Source organism: Podarcis pityusensis (assembly GCF_964106645.2).
Source record: "Podarcis pityusensis genome assembly, chromosome: 1".
Taxonomy (NCBI): Eukaryota; Metazoa; Chordata; class Lepidosauria; order Squamata; family Lacertidae; genus Podarcis; species Podarcis pityusensis.
Window position 1 is genome coordinate 94,303,655 of NC_138028.1, and position 20,972 is coordinate 94,324,626.

At 42.1% G+C, this 20,972-nt stretch overlaps 1 protein-coding gene across 2 annotated transcripts in view; it reads left to right on the plus strand.

Annotated features, from left to right (window-relative positions):
• Nucleotides 1–20,972, plus strand: part of LOC308478115 (TGF-beta receptor type-2-like) — a 37,137-nt gene that overhangs the window by 8,472 nt on the left and 7,693 nt on the right. For both annotated transcript variants that reach the window (XM_081007429.1, XM_081007428.1), the window contains exons 2-3: nucleotides 13,506–13,656; nucleotides 15,263–15,465. In XM_081007429.1, the coding sequence (XP_080863555.1) occupies nucleotides 15,333–15,465 (133 nt within the window). In that variant the 5' untranslated portion in view covers nucleotides 13,506–13,656; nucleotides 15,263–15,332. The remainder of the gene's footprint in view (nucleotides 1–13,505; nucleotides 13,657–15,262; nucleotides 15,466–20,972) is intronic.

Genomic DNA, 20,972 nt, shown 5'->3' on the forward strand with positions numbered 1-20,972 from the left:
CCCGCCACCTCAAGCGGGTTATTAGCTGTGGTATCATAAGGGCATGACTTTGGGGCAGAAGTCTAGAATGAGCTGGAAGGCTGGATGACTTTGAATAAGCGAAATAACTCATATTATCATCTAAAGAAAAGGACCCCATAAGGTTATTACATCAGAAATCTTTGGTTACCTAAGTGCACCACTTCATAACTTGAGAAGCCAGGAACAGAATTTTCTGCATGCAAAGCCTATGCTTTTTGACTGAGTTATGGCTCTTCCCTGTTTTTTTCTTGGGGGGTGGGCAGGCAAGCTTCTGCTTGCCACCCCCACCCCACTTTCAAACAGTATGCTAAAGAATGAGGACTGGAAGCAACAAGAGTTTCCTTTACTCCCGATTCCTTTAAGGCAGGCTTCCTCAACCTTGAGCCTCCAGATGTTTTGAGACTACAGTTCCCATCATTCCTGGCCACTGGTCCTGCTAGCTAGGGATCATGGGAGTTGTAGGCCAAAAACATCTGGAGGCCCAAGGTTGAGGAAGCCTGCTTTAAGGGAGTGCCTGGATCAAAACTCCCTCTGTTGCCAGTTTGGTGCTAGAGCAGAAATGCAGAAAGCGGAATGCAAAGCAAAGTAACATATAATAGGAAGGAATACCATGTTTCATGTTCCTTTGCAAAACCCTCCCCCAACCTTTACAAATTTCTTAATTCTTCCCGTGTATAGTATGTAGTAGCAGTGTTCCATCGGTGAAGATCTTGTGTAGTTAGTGAGGATCAGAGACTGTGAATCAGGACCTCTGAGTTCAGATACTGGGCGCCAAACAGCCAAAATGAAGCACTTTGATTTCTATGGAAGGGCCTATTCAACATCCTGATCCAATAGATGCCTACTCTGAATTAAATTCCACTGCGTTCCATGGGTATATTTTATGAAAGACACCCTCTCTGCAAATATTTCATACCTTGTATCAATGCCCTAAGAAAATAATTCTTAATCATTTCAACAGCACTTGCCGGAGTATTTTATAACCATTGTCTTATTCCTACCCACAACAGCCCGTCAGATAGGGCACTGTGGTTTTCATTTCTAAGATGGAGAACTGATTTGCCGAAGGCAACTGGGGAATGTTTAGTGGGGCTAAGAATGCATGACTTTGAGGTCTCAGTCCAGAATGCAAGCTATGGTCCAATGCAAGTACAGATATGCCTCAAGTGCCTTGAATTTAGGCAGACTCCTTCGTGACAGAAAGAAAGACTGTGTATCTAGCCAGCAAGTAATAAGTTTGGCTTTCTTCAAACTGGACATATGGAACAGGCAATCACACATGCTAGACCAACAAAGCCTTCAGAACTTTTAATTTCTGTATTTAATTTGCAAATAGGCATCTTTCCAAGGTTGCTGGAAAATTCTGTAGGATATTCTCACCAGATGTACAGGAAGATAGTTTTGGGGGGTTGCTTGCCATCCTCCATCACACATTCTGTTGTTGTTGTTGTTGTTTCTCTAGGGATATAGTTCTCAGAAAGAGTGATCTAGTCCTTCCTATAGAAATGCAAGGATTACTTGAAGTTGGGGGAGATGAAAGGTGTCTCCCAAGGGGGAGGGGTTTGAGCTGTGATTTGGCAAAGCAGAGACAGGCAAGGAAGAAGTGTCAGTTTATTTCGCAGCAGGGACGAGAATGTTATCTCCTGGGAAGCTATTTGCCAGTCCTCTGCATGCCAAATAAGTGTGTTTTTTCTCGGAAAGAAACCCACCAAATAAGCCAAAAGGAGGAAGGAGGTAACATTAAGCATCGCTTTCTTATGACCGATGAGAAGGTAGCAAAATAGTGAATAACCTTCATTAGGCTGACTGTTAAGTAAAGCATAGGGGAGTGAGAACAAAAGCTGGCTTCAGATTGAAGCCATAATGCCTGCATTAGTGAAAAGTTAATTTTTCTTCAATAGTCTTAGTACTCCAGAATTTATCACTGGCTTTGAGAATGGTAAAGGTAAAGGTAAAGGGACCCCTGACCATTAGGTCCAGTCGTGGCCAACTCTGGGGTTGCGGCGCTCATCTCGCTTTATTGGTCGAGGGAGCCGGCGTACAGCTTCTGGGTCATGTGGCCAGCATGACTAAGCCGCTTCTGGCAAACCAGAGCAGTGCACGGAAAGGCATACTGAACTGAGTGTGGTGTCATGGTTAGTGTTGGACTAGGACCTGGGAGGTAAAAGTTCAAGTTCCCACTTGGCCATGAAGCTCACTGGGTGACCCTGGGCCACTCGCTACCCTTCACAGGGTGGATGTGGGTATTAAATGAAGAGGGGGAGAACCATGGACATGACCTTGCGCTCCTTGGAGGAAAGGGTGGCATATAAACATAAGAAGAGCCCTGCTGGATCCGGCCAAAGGCCCATCTAGTCCAGCGTCCTGTTCTCATGGTGGTCAACCAGATGCCTATGGGAAGCCTGCAAGCAGAAGCTGAGGTCCACAGGGCTCTCCCCCAACCCCTTGTGATTCCCGGCAACTGGTACACAGAGGCATAATGCCTCTTGACAGAGGAGGTAGAACTTAGCTAGTAGCCATTGCGACATCCTCCATGAATTTGTCTAATCCTCATGTAAAGCTGTCTGAGTTGGTGGCCATCATTACTCCCTCTTGTGGGAATGAATGGTATAGTTTAACTATGTGCTATGCAAATAAGTACTTTATTCTCTATCTTTCCTTTTCTGGCCTACCACCATGTGCCTTGGTTTCTAGTCACTAGGCAACTGTAAATTGTTTTTGTCAGAGCAGTGGCTCATCAAGCTCAGTATTGTCTACATAGACTGGCCATGTCACTCCAGAGTTCTTTCTCAACTCTCCTTTTATTGCATAAGGTATCCAAAGGATTAAGGAAGTTTAGGGATGGGATGACGGCAATAGGATGGCGAATGAAGTGCGATTGAGGGAGACTATAATTCAGTGGCAGGACACATATGTTGCATGCAGAAGATACCAACTTCCATTTCTGGAATGTCCTGTTAAAAAGGATCATAATTTCTGCTTTAAACCCAGGACTCAGCTATGCAGCTGCAAATGAAACATTTTAAGTGTGTTGCGAAGTTCAATATACAAAGGTGACACTAGATGGTGAAAGTGAGCTATGGTAAATTCAATATATTTTTCAAAACTCTTTTTTTTTAACACACACATTTTCACAGTGTTTTTTTTATATGTGTGTTGAGTCCACCCCAGTCACAGTAGGCAATGCCAGGAGTTAGATGTTCAAATAACCTGACAGGTGTAATGAAGCTTTCTATGTTCTGCAGATCTACTTTGAATTGAAAAGTTTGCAGTCCAAAAATTGACTCATTAGTTATAACCAACATACCAGGTTGGGAAAAGCTGCTTTAAGTCTATTTATTCCCTCTCAGCCATTTCTCACTAATTCTTTCTTGCCTCATTTCTCTGTTTCCTCTGTCCATTGAGCCTACCTACCTTACCCTACCATCAGGGTTTGTGCGAGTTTTAATCCTAGCCCACCTTTTAATACCCTTGCAAATCTGGACTAAAAGCATTATAGCAGCTTTCCTCCAACAGCTGGAATGTTTATAAGCATTCCATGCCATCACACAGTTCAATAAATCAGAGGATTTGCTACCACAAGCATAATACTGTATCAATTCAGTATAAACTGAAATCCTTACCAAGTCTAAGGGACTGGCATATGAGTTAGAATTTTATTTATTCCAGCAGGCTTTTGGGAATTTGTGATCCACCTTGAGTTCCAGTTCTGGGGGAAAGGGAGGATATAGATAAATAAACTTAATAATCATAAAATAAAGAAGTCTTATTGCGCTGTTCGCATTATAGTTACTGTTGTAACACATAGAGGGCTATTGGCTGAGTTTTGCAAACCCAGCTGCTGTAACTTGCAAGGAGTAGCAAATAGAGGACCAAGAAATATGAGTCTCGCTAATTGATTATAAAGCAACATTTAAAAAAAAATACATTTCAGTTTTCTAAGACTTTAAAAATAGTATCACTTGGCAACTTTATCAGCTGCAAGGAGATGGTTACTGGAACTGTCTGATTAAGAAAGGGGTGGCATTAAATTTTAAACCCTTCTTCTTGCTTCTCATGATTTATAGCCTCTTGCAAGATTCATCATTGCAATAAAATAACAAAAAAGGCTGGAAAATGCTTAGCTTAGTGGACCACAGAAGTTTGTCACTGAGTTATAGCAGTTTCTTTGCTCTGACATCTCTTTGTTGGCTCATCAAAGTCTTTCTGCCAGATGGTAAACAGAATGCCTGCCAGAAATTTTCAAACACTCCCCAGGAAGTTCATCTAAATCACCAGTAAACCATTTGCACTTAAAACAGAGCACAAACCCCCGTTGCTCAAATGTGACACAGATAACATTTCTGCCATGTTTACTGTTCCAAGGACAACACCAGATTTCTTTACACTGCCCTTCCCAGTTCCTTCCCATCCACTTAGATGGGTCTACCATTCCTACAGGGGAAGCAAAATATAGGAAACATGAGTCTCAAGGACAGAGTTGTCACATGAAATTTGAGGTGCTTCCTGTGCGATCCTATGCGTGCCTACTCAGAATAAGCCCCACTGAGTTCAATGGGACTTACTCCTGGGCAAGCACACTTAAGATGGCAGATTTAGGATTCTGAATTTTGGATCCAATGTCGGATTCTTTGCTTTTGCTGCATTTTTGTAGACTTGTTGGATACAAGTCGCAATCAGCCCATACCCTCATCTGCGAAAGAAGAAGCGTATTTGAGCAATAGTTATCCTTAGTTTATGGGGCTTAATTCAAGAGGGAAAGTTGCCCGCATCCTTCTGGACATGACTGATGTGGATTGGTTATAATGTTACAGCAGGGATGGGGAACTGGTGGACCACCAAGTGTTGTACAACTACAACTCCCATTAGCGATAAACCTTTTGTAGGCAAGATGATTGAGGAACCTTGGAAATGTATGGGATCTCTCTGAGAATCAGGTGTAGGGATAGCAGATTTGCTGCCTGCTGTTGGGGTGCTTCTTTACTTTCAGTGTCCTCTACCTGTGTGTCTGTAAGTAAAACAAATATTACAAATGTGGGAAACTGCAGTCAAATAGAACTCTGAAACTCAGGGCTAGTTAATGCACGAAGGGGTTAAGACCACATAAATTGTTTTCTTAGACTCAGTTGGGTCATGCCCCCTCACCTCCAGTGAAGAAGGAAGTGAAGATTCTTTCTTCCTTCTCTTCCACTATGTGAAACTGACCAGGCAACATGCCTGGGCTTGACTGCTTCAAGCACAGACCGTGTTCTCAGAAATATTTTTCTGTATTTTGTAAACCCAAGATTTCTACTTGTGTTCTTCTTGCTGCTGCGTGGAATAAGGCATTAATCTGAGCTTTGGAGTTTGTAAGTAAAACCTTTAAACTTAGTAACTGTGTGCTCTGTTCATTGCAAGAGGAGTAGACGGGAAATGCTGTAAGTGGCTACAACGGGATATTTAAAAGGTCTATTAACCTATTATTCCCATGCTTCTCTGTGCTGCATAATCCTGTGATTTTAATACTGTGTTGGGGGCTCTCGAATGTTTTTGGATCCAGCAATCCTTCCAATTCTTTTATTAATTACCCCACACAGGTGATCTATATCTAATTTCCACCCAATAACAAAGTCACCATAAGATTTAAGGGTTCTCTCAGCCAAAGGAAACCAAACCCTGTGTAGCCCTATCCCTGGAAACTCACTGTTTAAGGAAGTGGAGAGGGCTTAACACAAAATATGATACTTGGGTATCAATGAGCTATTTGTCACTGAGATAATAAATCTGTTTGTTCTGAACCACTTCAGAATGCAGGTGGGAGCTTATGTGTTAAAAATAAATTCCCTTCATACAGAAAATTAGATACCAGGAGAAACCATTCTAACCTATCCTTCCAGACCTCCTTATTTTTAAATGAAATGTGAGGGATATAATTTTTAAATTCACATGTCATCCTAAGAGTCCTGTTACTTGAAGTGCAGCTCATACATTGACAAAAAGAAAGACCCAAAGATTCCACAATATTAACCCAAACTGCAGTTTGAAATAGTGAGGCCCAGATTCAGGCATTACCACCTCAGCGAGAATCAAGCCTGTGCCCAAGTACAAATGGGTAGACAAGTTAGATCTTGTACTCTTAATACCTGGATGAATGTGAGAACTGTTTGTCTGGCTCTGAGGCCAATCTTCCTGGTATACACATGTAGCAAAGTGAGATGGTAGAATTTGCTGATGACAGAGAATGGACTGTACCACTCCAAGTTGTCAGTGAGGGAAAGCCTTTTCCAGTGTTCCTACATTCATTCATTTATGAAAACACTGTCAATAAAAGAAAAATATCAAACATATCAGAGAGAAAGATTATTATATTGCCACTCTTGAAGTATTTTCTAGGCTTCGGCCAAAGCCCCCAAAGTCAGTGGAAATTTTTGTTGTTTGTGTCAATGGATTTTAGAAGAGGCCACGACTCGCTCTTGGATCCACCAATTCAGTATGCAATTTCTCATCTTCCCCCTTTTATTGAAGGATTTTCTTTGTTCACTGATCTGAATAATTTTCTACAAAGTGCTTCAGTAAAATCTTGATCGTAAATCAGCTTATGAGAGCAAACTCTTTTATTAAACTTGAAAGAGAGCCCTAAAGAGGAGAAAATTGGCTTTATAGCTGTAAATGTTTATTGCTTAATCTTCTAATCCCAGAGCAAATGGAGAATATGCGTTCAACGTATTTTGTAGTTTAGAATGCCATGCAGCTCCTCCATTACTTTATTTCCAAGGGCCTGAGGTCTGATTAGTTGGGAAAAGGAAGAGATTTATTGTGAAAGTAACAAGTAAAAAGGCGCAGAGAAGAAATACTTTTCCATCACACACACGCATGCAGGTGTATGTACCAGGGTAGCAGGATTGACCATGAATCCCCACTGCATGTACACACAAGCAAAAATATATTGGCCACCATATTTTTTCCATATCAGCTTGATGACAGAAGTGTGTAGAATTTTATAATGTATACCAACCAGAGAATAAGAGAGCTTGTGTGATAGCTGTTATCAGAAAGCAGCACCAAGGGGACATCTGCCAAAACCAAAAACTGTACAGTATTGCCTTCTCCCCGCAAAGTCACATCTTTAGAGGCAGGGGCTCCTATTGTTCTCTGTTCCATTTCCACTAAACTGACATTCACCTTTGCCTTCTCCCCATTGCTTGCACCAGATATAGAACTGAAGTTTATTGGATTAGACACTAGTGCCGTCTGTTGCCAATGAATACAATGCAATATGCATTTTGCAGGGATAACTGGACTGTCTTCAAAGATAGGAGTTGATTTATAATAAGTTTGCTGTGCTTCACCCCCCCCATCATATTTATACTAACATGACTATGTAGATACAATGACTTAAACGTTATGCAGAACAAATCTAATGGATTGTTTTAAATAATTTAATACAGATTAATGACCAGCAGAGGCTTTAACCACTATTTTATAGACACAGAGGTAGCAAAAATGGGGCAAAGGAATGGATTATTCCCCCGGGCATTTTCAGTGTATATTTGTCTTTGAAATATATTTTCTAAGTGCTGCTTCTGTTGCCATTTCCCCCTCCTGACATGAATTCTCATTAAGACCCTTGAGTTGTGCAAGTTTCCTGTTCAGCGTCTGTGGTTATTTGTGCTGACCAAGTTGTGTCTGAAAAGAATGCCACCCCTTCTCCACAGGCCATAAATAAGTCTTCTAATGACTTTCAATTAAGGCTGTTATTAATTTGAACTGTTTCATTTCAGTATCTTTACCGGTAATTTCAAAATCTGTGCCAGTGGAGATTAGAGTACGGTGCAGGGATCGCCAGCAGGCCTGAAGAGATAAATAATTAAACTTTCCTATGAACCCAGAATATCCACCGAGAAAAGAGGCTGAAACACACCATGATAAATTCCTGGGCAGGGACTTATGCAAGAACATGGGGAGTAGGCTCCTCATGATGTTATTATATCCTGTTATCTTCCCCATATAATGGATGAGGCCTGCCCCAGGTAGCATATCTTGGATGTCATGAAAGGGCAGCCTACTATTAGTTACTTAACTTATTATTGTGTTTTTACTGGCAAAAAGTGGGAGAGGCACTTGTGGGATTTATTTATGTCTCAGGTGATAAAATAACTTGACTTGGTGCCATTTGCTGCTTCATTTCAGGCATCAGAATGGATTGGGTCAGCCTTGGATAGCCCTGTAGGCATGTTTATTTTTTGAAAGAATGAGAGCTATGGAAAAGGAAAACAGACTAGTGAATGTGTCTTCATTAAGTATAATTTGTGTTCAGTTATCTTCAGCATTTCAGGCATATCACGGGGATTTGAATAATTGGATGTAAACAGGAGTGGTGTTTCCTTAACATTTCATGATGAATACAAAAAGAATCTGAATGAAGAGCCAAGTTCTTTTCACCCAAAGCTAATCTTTGAAACACTATGTAAGTCTATTCTTTGATAAATTTAAAATGCAATTCTTCTTAATCATGATCATTTGGAGAAAGTTCCACTTGAAACCATTCAGATTGGCGTGGTTATGTTTCCCCAGGTAAAATAAATAACTCCCTGAAAATATAAAGCTAGCAGAACAGGGAAATAACTGGTCTGTAACCCTTCCCTGGTTTGCTAGTTTCCGGCATGCATGGAATTATTTTCTTATATATACATACACACAGTGGTACCTCGGGTTACATACGCTTCAGGTTACAGACTTCGCTAACCCAGAAATATTACCTCAGGTTAAGAATTTTGCTTCAGGATAAGAACAGAAATCGTGCTCTGGCGGCGTGGCAGCAGCAGGAGGCCCCATTAGCTAAAGTGGTGCTTCAGGTTAAAAACAGTTTCAGGTTAAGTACGGACCTCCGGAACGAATTAAGTACTTAACCTGAGGTACCACTGATATATATATATATATATATATATATATATATATATATATATATTCTCATCCTACAGTCCAAAATGGCCCAGCCCTCTCGACCAGCTCATGGGTCTACTATCTCCTTCTCTTGCATGTACAGTAGTTCCAGTCAGGTAAATCCTCTGAAAACAAGCCAAGATTTCCTCCCTTAATATAAGCTATGTGAAAGGTGTTTGGAAATGCAATTACATCCTCAGTGTGAAAAAGTGTTCCTCCCATGTGACTTAAACAGTCTCACCCTGATAAATTTTGAAACCCTTGCTAATGGCCCTTTCGAGGTTAGGCTGATGAGAACCCATCCTCTTGCGCCATAGGCTCTCATAGACCTATCAACCCCTTCATCAGTAGGGTGTAAACTGTGTGCTTCCAAGTAGGAAGCGTATTACATTGAGGAACTAAAAGTAACTGATACAGCAAACAGGAACACTAAGAAGAAGCGTGCTGGCTGAAAATTATTGGATACACATGGAAGAATCAACAACACTGGTGCCTTAGCAATCCCAGAAGCATATTTCTTTTAGGGAAGGATGCCTTGCCTATGTGTCATTAGACACAGCTGTCAGATAAATTGAAGACAGGCAAGTACACAAGTAGAGGCAACATATGCATTAAGTGGCACCCTATGGAAAAACTGAGGTTCATCGCATAAATGAATGGATCACTCTTGCTTTTATCTCCTACTGTCGATTATATTTTCTTTTTCGGTGCCAGGCAACACTGTCACATTCCTCCAGATCAGCCTTTCGCAACCTGTGGGTCCCCAGATGTTGTTGAACTACAACCCCCATCACCCCTAGCTAGCAAGGCCAGAGCTCAGGGATGATGAGAGTTGTAGTCCAACATCATCTGGGAACCCACAGGTTGAGAACCACTGCTCCAGATGATCATGTAGATGTAGTTCTTAATTTTGGGCTCTGGAATCCATGGCCTTGCAGGGGCTCCCTCCGTATTCACTCAATTCAAAATTTGTCAAGCCAGTCCTCCTGCATTTGGGGTGGCTTTCCTGCTCATTCTGCTGAGAGGGGCCCTGAACCTCTGCCCCAAAGCCCTGCCCTGGCAGCACCACTGTGTGCAGATGCGCAGTGTTGGGTTGTGAAGAAAGACTAGTGCTAAACAATACTGTGCATACATGCGACGAGCCAGCAGATACTTCATATGGCCACATCTGTACCTTTTGCACAACCTACTAATAGAAATAGGTCTGCCATCACCCTCATGCATAGAGCCCTACTAGCCTTTCACCATGTGGTTGCGTTGCTGCCTATATAGTTATGCGGAGGAATTTGCAGTGTGAACTGGCCCTGATGAGATTCTACTATCAATCATGGGGCCCACAGTAAACAAGCCCATTAATCGGAGCTATCGCCAAATCACACTAGGAACACACCCAAGTATTGCACGTGTAATCTTTTTAAAAAAGAAACACGTGCAAAAGAATGTTGGTTCTGATTCATACACTCCCCCAAAAGAAAAATCACCACCAGCTGTGCAACAAGATGCATCAAGACCAGTCTAAATGGGGTGGGGGGTGGGATCTTAAGTGCAAAGGCAAATTAGGGTTGGAGGTGGGGAGTACTAACCAGTCTTCCCCAGCCTAGTGTGCTCAAGATGTTTTGTACTACATCTCAAATCATCCCTGACCATTGGATCATGCTGCTGGGAGTTGTAGTCCCATACAACTTGGGGGACCTATGTTGGGGAAGGCTGGTAGGCTGGTCCATTAGGGCAAGTGAGGGACTGCCCCACCAAGCTCAGTTAACCAGCTTTCCCTCCTTATTTACAACCAGTCTTGGTGGGGGGGAGGTGTCAGCTCCCTCTTCCTCCTCAATCTCATGGTTTCCCCTTGTTGCAGAGAATTCAGCAGGGACAAGGATGGAGACAAAACTAGAATTAGTTGGCTCTGCCTGTCATTGGCTCTGGCTCCACCTACTATTGGGCTCCCCAACTTCTGCCCCACCAGTCTCAATGGGCACCAGCCACCACTCTATAGACCACTTCATCCAGATAAAACACTGCCACCAAGTTACGAAAACTTTCAGTGAGAGGTTATTGCTAGCTTGGTTCATCATGTGTTTCCCCCCCATCTGTTTTGGAAGGCAAGCTTTTGCATAGGAGCCCAGCTTCTTAATTAGTGAAAATCAGGGCAAGAAACTTGCTAAAACTACTATTAGAACTTTGTGTCCCTGAACCATTAGCTTGTAGTTTAACTGCCACATCACTCATCTTACCCCTAATTAAAACCAGATGAATGCTTTCAATGTTAATACTCAGATAATTTAATAAAGCTGCACAGGCAGTAAAGTAACAATAAGCTTCTACAAAAAGCTTTCCAGATGTTGCAGAGGCAAATGCAAAGCATCAAAATAAAAACTTTTTTTTAAAAAAAGTTTGGGAAAGCAAAACTTGGAACGAACTATAAACTAATTAAATATGAGGATCAGGTCTCCAAGAATAAATTGAAGACATAAGGGTTTGGTGGTAGCCAATAATGATTGTACTAGTCAACGTTGTTGCAAAGTCTGTCTGTCTGTCTCTGTCTCTCTCTTCTCTCTCTCTCTCTCTCTCTCTCTCTCTCTCACACACACACACACACACACACACACACACATCAGAATTCACCAATCATAAGATTACTGTCTCTTTTGTAATGCAAAATTTCATTTTATGCATCAGGAAATGGGATGGGAGATTTATTGCTGGTTGCCAGAAACTAGAGAACAATAAAGGGTCAAATCTGAATATTGGTATAAAATATTCTTTGGAAGAACATCATGATAATCAGAACCAGATATCTAGGTCTGCTTTTCAGCTTCTGAAACAGCATCCACTGACTCTCGTCTATAACAAATTTGCTGAGTACTGAATCTAACGAAATTGCTCTGCCTCATTCCAAAGAACTGGGGAGCTTTGCAAGCTTCTAGTAGCAAGGGTTAGGAACCCTGATGGTCACAGGATTTCACCTGTGGATGAGATTAAGTTTAATAGTGTCTTCCTTGACCCTCAGTGAAACTGACTTGGGAGGCAGGCCCTTGTTCTGTACTGTCTTGATCTTTGAACCAAGCATGTTGCCTTAATTTGCTATTCTGCTACTTTTGGTCTTCTCCATCTGTCAGAGCTGTGCCAGATAGGTCAACACAAATGTTTGTGGGAGAGAAGGCCTTTTCTGTGTGATCAGTCAAAATGTGTCCCAATCACATTTTAGCCCTTGCTTGATACCCCCTCCTAGTCTTGTTCATGTGAAAAGGTAATGTCAGAGCGGTTCTGAGAGCATCACACATGGGCCGTTCCTGGACCACAGCACCATATGTACAAGATAGTTATGCTCAGCCCATTTCGAGTGTACAGAACTTACTGGGTTCTGCTTCCTTTGGAAGGAGGTCAGTGGCATGCTTATGGCATTTTGTAATATGTGAGTTCATTTACAGATATGAAGGTTGATTATAGGTAAAGACACAGCTTAAATACTTCAAAAGACAGCCAAAGTCTACATCAGATCACCAGATCATCAAATCACCAGGGGCTTACCATAATTTCCCCGAATACTCTGATTCAAACTGCATTTCCTATCGTTTCTCTTCACACACAAGACATCTAGATTACATCATCAAGGGGGGGGGAGGTCTGCTTTTGCCCGATTCATAAGACACAAGGAGGATTGTCTAATAATTAGTTTCTATGGAAACACATCACCTGAATACCCAGGACTATTAACAGCCTCCTCTGTCAAGACTCTGGCACATATTGCCTTAAAACAACTCATGGTGATAGTCCTATTCACCAAAAAAAGAAAAGGAAAAAAACACACCTTACAGCAAAACCCATTGCAGTATATTGCCCTTTGAGTGCTCAGTGGATACAATATCCCCATAACAGAAGTGCAACCTTGAGAGAAGATGAAGTTTGCTATAAGCATGTGCCTATGCATTAACATAAATGTATTCAGAAACACCCAGAAAGCTTGTGACTGTGCATGTCAGTGAAAGTTGTTTTGCATGTTGGTGTGACAGTGTGTGGATGTGTGAATGCAAGACACAGAATTAGTGAGTGCACTTTTAATGAGGCCTAAAGGGAAACAGAGTATGGTCAGCGTTTGCTACAGAAAGAGAATCCCCTTATCCATATAGCACACACACACACACACACACGCGCGCGCGCGCGCGCACACACACACACACACACACACACAGAGCCAGGACTCAGCTATACAGGTGCAAATAAAACGTTTTTAGTGTGTTGTCAAGTGCATTATACAAATGTGACACTAGATGGCGATGGTGAGCTATGGCAAATTCAATCTATTTTTCAAAAGGTTTTTGAAAAAAGCATTTTCACAACGTTTTTGTGTGTGTGTCTAGATTCCACCAAACACACACATTCACAAGGTGCTTGCAATATGTGAAACCTGTGCATTCCCTCCCTGTGGATGACCATCTCATAGTACTGTATGTCAATTAATGACCCATGTGTGAACTCAGAGTCAGCAGATGAGACATATATACAACATTGTTTATTCAAACAACTAAAGATGTTCCTTTTGTTTGATTTCTTTTTACTCACAGCACATGACGGCAAAGGAGGGCGGAATGTGAAGAGCAATTTATGTAAATGGTGTAATAACACGTACCCAGTCTGTAAAGATCAGGAGTGCTACAGCAACTGTGATCTGAGCTCCTATTGTGAAAAGTCAGAGGAAATCTGTGTGTCTATATGGTAAGCAGACGAAGAGCACCAACCCTCATAAAGCACATCCCTAATGGGCGATGAAAAAACTGTCAATGAAATCAAATGCACAGATAATATTAAAATATGGGTAAAAGGAAATATATACATTATAAGCAGGGCTTTTTTAAAGCCGTAACTCACCAGTTCTGACACCTCTCAGGTGGGTTCTGGCACCTCTGTTAATAAAAACATTTACATATTAAATGTAAAATAAAGTGCAGGAACATAGTTACGGAAAGATCCACACTTAGCAGTTACATTTTCCAACTGCTGCACATTATATCTTAGGGATTCTAATAAGTACAAAGTCATGGCTGGGGACAAGCAATTGACATTTTTAATTTATATGGGAGTTCATCTGATAGGAATGAAAGTGTTGTCCTGTACCTTCCCCCCCCCCTTAAATGTGGGGGTTTTGATCCTGTCTATTTTGGACTTTCCAAGGATGGAAAAACCTTACATTTCCGGGTTCAAGACAACACTATGACGAGGAGGCTGCCATGTGGACACCGCTACTTCAATGGGGAGTCAGGCAGGCAGGTGCAAATCTGTGTTTTGCTCCAGTGTGGACAAACCCAAAGACAACTTTTGGATATCCTTCCAGTTGGCATCGGGAAATATTAACAGCCTTGGGCAGCATTCACCTAATGAGCCCCATCAGCAGAAGCCCTGTGCAAGGACCTCCAGTTGTGCAACAAGACTCCCCCCCCCCCCAAAAAAAATGGTCAGGAGAACCCCCAGAACAGTATGCGGGGCGAGGAGAGGAAGGAATCATTCCATCTGACAAGCCGCAGAACATTTGTAACAGGCAATGGTGAATTCCACCCCTTGTACAAAGCACTACGTAGGCTATTGTGTCAAGGTACATCCATAGAATCATAGAGTTGGAAGGGATCCAAGGGTCATCTAGTCCAACCCCCTGCAATACAGGAATATCAGCTAAAGCATCCATGGCAGATGGCCATCCAACCTCCGCTTAAAAACCTGCAAGGAAGGAGAGTCCGCAGCCTCCCGAGGGAGACTGTTCCACCGTCGAACAGCTCTTACTGTCAGAGAGGGATGCGGGTGGCGCTGTGGACTAAGCCACTGAGCCTCTTGGGCTTGCCAATCAGATGGTTGGCAGTTCAAATCCCCATGACGGGGTGAGCTCCCATTGCTCTGTCCCAGCTCCTGCCATCCTAGCCTTTTGAAAGCACGCCAGTGCAAGTAGATAAATAGGTACCGCTGTGGTGGGAAGGTAAACGGGGTTTCCATGCACTCTGCTTTCCATCACGGTGTCCCGTTACAGCAGAAGTGGTTTAGTCATGCTGGCCACATGACCTAGAAAGCTGTCTGCAGACAAACACCAGTTCCCTTGGCCTGAAGTGAGAAGTCACCTTGGACTGGACTTAACCGTCCAGGGATCCTCTACCTTTTTACCTTTACCTTACTGTCAGAAAGGTTTTCTGTATGTTTAGTTGGAATCTCCTTTCTTGTAACTTGAAACTATGTTCAGGACTGATTTGTTATTTGTTTATGAACAAGTACATAAATGTTGGCTTACATTATTCTACCTTCACAGTGATCATTTTTTCTGATTAATTATGCATTTCAGGAAACAAGACAACGAGAGCATTAGAGTGAGTACTCTTTGTCATAATCCGCAGCTTCCCGTGGAAAATGTCATGGTTCCCAAGTATAACACATCCCAGTGTGTTATGGTCCGTCAGCACAATGAGGAGGGGATATTTTACATCTGTGGCTGTGTGAATGAACAGGAATGCAATGACAAACTCATTTTTGAAAAGCACACCAATGGTGAGTATTCTTTCTGGTTTGAGTCCACCTTTCCCCATCTTAGAGGAGATTATTTTTATTCAGACTGTTGGCAGTGGCAGGCTTTGGGCTTTACAATTTCAGTGGTGCCCCCACCTCTCACCTTCTGTTGTTTGTCATTGTGTGTGTTGTTGTTTTTTATTGGTTTTCACATATTACTTTACAATGCAGATGTACCAAAGCCAACACCATTTCCTCTCCATCCCCCCATACATTTACATTTCTATTTCCTCAATCTATCATATTATTCCTTTCTCCTTCCTCCCACTTCCCTCCGCCCCCACTCAATTTCCTCCACATTATACAATTTACAATAATCTTTGCTTTCTACAACCTTCTCAAATCATCTATATATTCTTATTATCTTTCCTTACTAATTTTTCTTCCACCCAGTACTTCACATTTTAAGCTAGGCATATTAGCATATCCATTTTTGAGTAATATTTTGCCACATATTCATCAAAACATTTCCACTCCTTTTTAAATTTTTGATTCGACTGATTTCTTATTATAGCAGTTAATTTTGCCAAAATAAAATATTCATTTAGTTTACAAATCCATTCCTCCTTTGTGGGTATAGTTTGTGACTTCCACCTAGCAGCAATCTCTATTCTAGCAGCTGTACTTGCATATAGAAAACACCCCCCCCCCGCCGTTGTTTGTCATTGTTGCGATGCCCCCTGTGTTGCCCTCTCGGTGTAGCACCCAGTGTAGGCAAACTGATTATGCTCCCCTAAATCCGCCTCTGCCGTTGGGGTGCGTGTGTTAAATCCTTTCTCCCCCACCTTCATTCCCAATCATTCTTGCCCCTGCTGCAATTGGGGTGAAAGGGGGGAGGAGAGGACTGATATAAAGGCAATGTTATTTGGGTTGAAATGATTGAGTCAATTCCTAGAGAGGAGAAAAAAAATGACTCAAGCACAATATAGAAAATGGCTAGACTGAACAATCTAACCTGGCAGATTACAGTGGTACCTTGGTAGTTGAACGGCTTGGCTCCCAAACAAATCAGCTCCTGAACGCCACAAACCCGGAAGTGAGTGTTCCTGTTTGCGAACGTTTTTCAGAAGCCAGACGTCCAACGCAACTTCCGCAGCTTCCGATTGAGTGCAGGAAGCTCCTGCAGCCAATGAGAATCCACACCTTGATTTTTGAACCATTTTGGGAGTCGAACGGATTCTCTTGAATTTAGAGAATCAAGGTACCACTGTAGTAACACAATTGGCCATTTACAGCTGGGGAAATGTTGCGGCTATTCAACTGAATTTTAAAAAGTTTGACTTTCTGAGCTCTGAAGTGGGGGGGGGGGAGGGAAGCTGGACAGAACATGAGAGGGGGGTGTTTTGTTCACAACATTATAGATTCCCAGAAAAAGTGAGAGAATGCAGTGTAAATATTCCACAGTAAATGCTCAGTGTGAAAGTAGCCTATGTGCAAGGCAGGGAAGGAGTTCTGCCTAAGGTCTTGTTGACTGTCAAAGTAGATCAGTTAAAGTAACTGACCATTAAAGTAGACCAGTAGTAGCCAACAAGGTGACCTCTAGATGCTGCTACACTTGTGGGCCTTTGCCAGCGCAGCTGATGGCCAGGGAAGATGGGAATTGCGGTCCAAAAACATTGGAAGGGCAGCATACTGGCGACCCATGGTGGATTGATGGTTTGACTCCATAGGCATATGTTCAAGCCAGTATTATTTTAGACTTGTAAGCTAAGCCATCGCTTTCAGTGTTGACCTTATCAGATGTTAGTTTTGCGAGGAATGGGATCTGTTTCCTGCTTATATAGTCTAAAAACAGAGATGGCCCAACCACAGCTCCCCCACCTCCCAAACATTCCATTGAAAGTTTGCCTGTCAGGCAAACACATAAAACACCAGGCTGGGTCATGTGTGGGAAGGAACAAAATGTAGCAGGGAGATGCCTCTCCCCATCTCTCCTGCCCTAATTGTGGGTCTGCTTAGTTTGGACCAAACTGTGGTAAAGATTGATGCAGTTTTTGAGCTGTGAAACTGAAACTTGAGTTTATCCAACGTGCAATGATTACGTAGCCTTCTTTAGGAAGAAAATCGCCCCTTAAGTCACATTATCAGCTTCAGAATCTATAGCTGAATTATAAATGGTGCTCCAGAAAATTCCACAGGCATGATGGGCAGACTATTTATTTTAATGCAACATTTAATGCAAATATTTATTTATATGTCATGTGATATTACATATAAAAATCAAGGTTAGAACTGTTGCATCTTAATTGCATGGAAAAACAAGTAAAAAAGCAACAGAAGCGACAACAAACTGTAGTTGGAAGCAAGAGAGCAATAGAATCTCAGTTGAACATGTAGGAATTTAGCATTCTGTGGTTGCTGTCATTGCACACAGTTGATACTGTTCGCTCTGGTCTGGCTCACACATAACACTAAGCCAGACCATGGCTAAGTGTGAATGTGCAAGTGTTCAGGTAGCAACAGAAAAAAATCACAGCCACTTCACTGTTCCCTCAGTCCTCCTGCAGCCATGCTACCTTGAGTTAAGCAATGGTTTGACATGTTAAATCTGTCCAGGGAGAGAAACTTGAGCATGGGTTTGGACATAACATTAAGCCAAATCATACCTTACCTTACAGCAGGAGGACTGGAATGAAACAGACTTGATTTTTACTGTAAAAACACACACTTATTCAGGCTTAGCCATGGTTTGGGCTTAACATTATGTGCACACAGGGCCAGTGACTGTTCTCTCAACAAGGAATATATGAGCAACCAATTTACTGGATAAAGCTATTGTCCACTTTCTTTTTTCAACACAGACCAAGTCTACATAACATAAAACGGAACTGTTTGACAGGAAAAGCATACTAACAACATGTGGCCGTCAGTGGTCGTCACTTCCAGGTTTTGCCAGTATTGTGTGAGGGCAGCCCTCAAATGAATTATCATTTTAGTTATCAATAAGTTACACTGCTGATTATGATCACATCTTATGGCAGCCAGTGCCAAGGTCAAATGGACAGTGCAGTGGTGGCAACAAAAATCATTGCTTTTCATTATAGATCAGGGGTAGGCAACCTAAGGCCCATGGGCCTTCTCAATCCGGCCCACGGACAGTCCAGGAATCAGTGTGTTTTTACATGAGTAGAATGTGTCCTTTTATTTAAAATGGTATCTCTGGGTTATTTGTGGGGGCTGCCCGGTGTTTTTACATGAGTAGAATGTGTGCTCTTCTTTAAAATGCATCTCTAGGTTATTTGTGAGGCATAGGAATTTGTTCATTCCCCACCCCACCCCAATATAGTCCGGCCCACCACATGGTCTGAGGGACGGTGGACTGGCCCACAGCTGAAAAAGGTTGCTGATCCCTGTTATAGACAGTGCATTTTTCCTGGACGGGACGCAGGGGTACACATACCCCTAAACATTTTGTGAATCTTTGTACTTTTGTCCATTTAGTGTATTTCTTTTTCCCGATTTGAACTATAAAATGGTGGTTTTCTTGAGTCAAAATCAGAGTACCCCTAAAAATATTTTAAGAAAAAAAGCACTGATTATAGATATACTGTGTGTGAAGTTTTACCTCAGGCCCTTTAGAGTTAGCAGTATGCAAAGAAACTCATATTCTCTTGGCTTCCTTGGAAAATTTAAAGCAGTGACACATTATTGTTTGGGGTTCAGCAAGTAGCATACCATATTCATTATATGCCATTTATCCTCCTACACCCTTTTGAGAGCAGACAAGGACCATAGGAAGGTGGCCAAGGCTATATTATAACTCTAAATCTACCTAATAGAGATTATATTGCTCGATTCAGAATATATCCATTGAGGAATATTTAGATGCCCTCAACATTTCTTGTTTCATTTGACCGTGAGGTGGGTTTTTTTCTTTCTTCCAGAACCAATTCATTTCTGGCAGAGAAAGCAGTGGGAGGCACAGAGAAATATGAGGCGATGGTTTTCCTTTTCTTTACATTTCAGCATTTGTTTTCATAGAAAACAACTGCCTGCCTGATAATTCTTCAGGCTCATTTAATGATCCCTGCTACAAGCTGATGACTTTGCAGCCCGGGAGGCAACATACTTAAGCAGCTGATGGGAATTATGTACACAGTTATTACTTCAGGGTTTGCACATAAGAGAAGTCCTGGAAAATCCTCTGAAAACCATTCTGCTTTCCATTGGATTTCACAGCCTTTAGCGATGTAGTCATACCCATCAGGTAAATCCATTAGAGAAGCAGGAGATAGCCAGGCTTCGCGCTTTCCAAAACAAACTCAAATTATATCATTTGAGGTTGATCCTGTGGTTTGAACTCAATGCCTATTTTAGAAACATTCACAGCTTAGCAGAAGTTAGCTGTGGCAGATTTTTATTTTTTTGTAAACTGCCAAGTAAAACAGCCAAGTGCTTTGAGTTTCTTTTTCCAGTATCTGAACTGTAGGCTGCACCCACTGAGGTCATGCAGCAAAGGCTTTTTGCTTAGGGGATGGCTCTTGAACTTCTCTTCCTCAGTATTATACTTGGCCAAGAATCCTTTCAAAGTTTTTATTTGAATTTCATGAGCAGCAGTGAGGAACTGCACCTATCTCTTTGCAACAGGGAGAAGAGATCATATCTCATATCTTGCCTGTATTGAAAACAACTCCCCTGGCTCCCAGCAGTTTCCAAGTTCAGTTGAAAGTGCCAGTATTAACTCTTAAAGCCACATGGTTTATCTTCCGAATACCTGATGGGCCATCTTCTCCCATCCACTGAGGTCACTGCCTGAGGCCTTCCTTAAGCTGGTCCCACCATCTGAAGTCTGGTGGGCAGTGACCAAAAAGAGCCTTTTTAATATAGATCCTCAGCTTTGGGATGCCAACCTTCCTACTGAGACCCAGGTAGCACCCTTATTACTCTCATTTGGCTGCCAGGCAAAATTATTTATGCTTTCCCCAGACTTTAAAGAACCTTTAGCATCAATGGTAGCTTTCTTTTTTGTAAACTTAAAATAGTTTCCATTTTTACTAGCTATCTGAATGAACTGTTCCCATTTTAGTTCATTGTGTTAGTTTGTATGCTTTCTTCTATGAGTTTCATTTTTTAAAAAAACGACAACACCTTTAAGCATGTGTACAAATGCACGCACATGGACCTTACTTACGGTTTATTCAAGCATGCAGTCAGTGAGTATCCCTTAGGTGGCTCTCAACATGCAGCAACGTTGCAATGTAAACTCAGCAGTAAAGCTTGTTTCATTGCAAATACTCCCAGCTAATGGGGCAGCAGCAGGTTCACATTACAACCAGCAGGTGGCAGCAAAGAGGCTCCTGCAACAGTCTGCAACATCTGCGAATCAGAGGTGCAAGTACTGTAAGGTGCTATAGTTGCAAGTGTGGTTTACAAACATCCCCATCCTAGTAGTGATGTCAGCCACTAGGAACTGCAGAACAGGATCTTTTTCACAAAGATTAGCCAGCCTGTTCTTCAAGCGTTCGGCATGGTTATAATCCAGCTCTTAC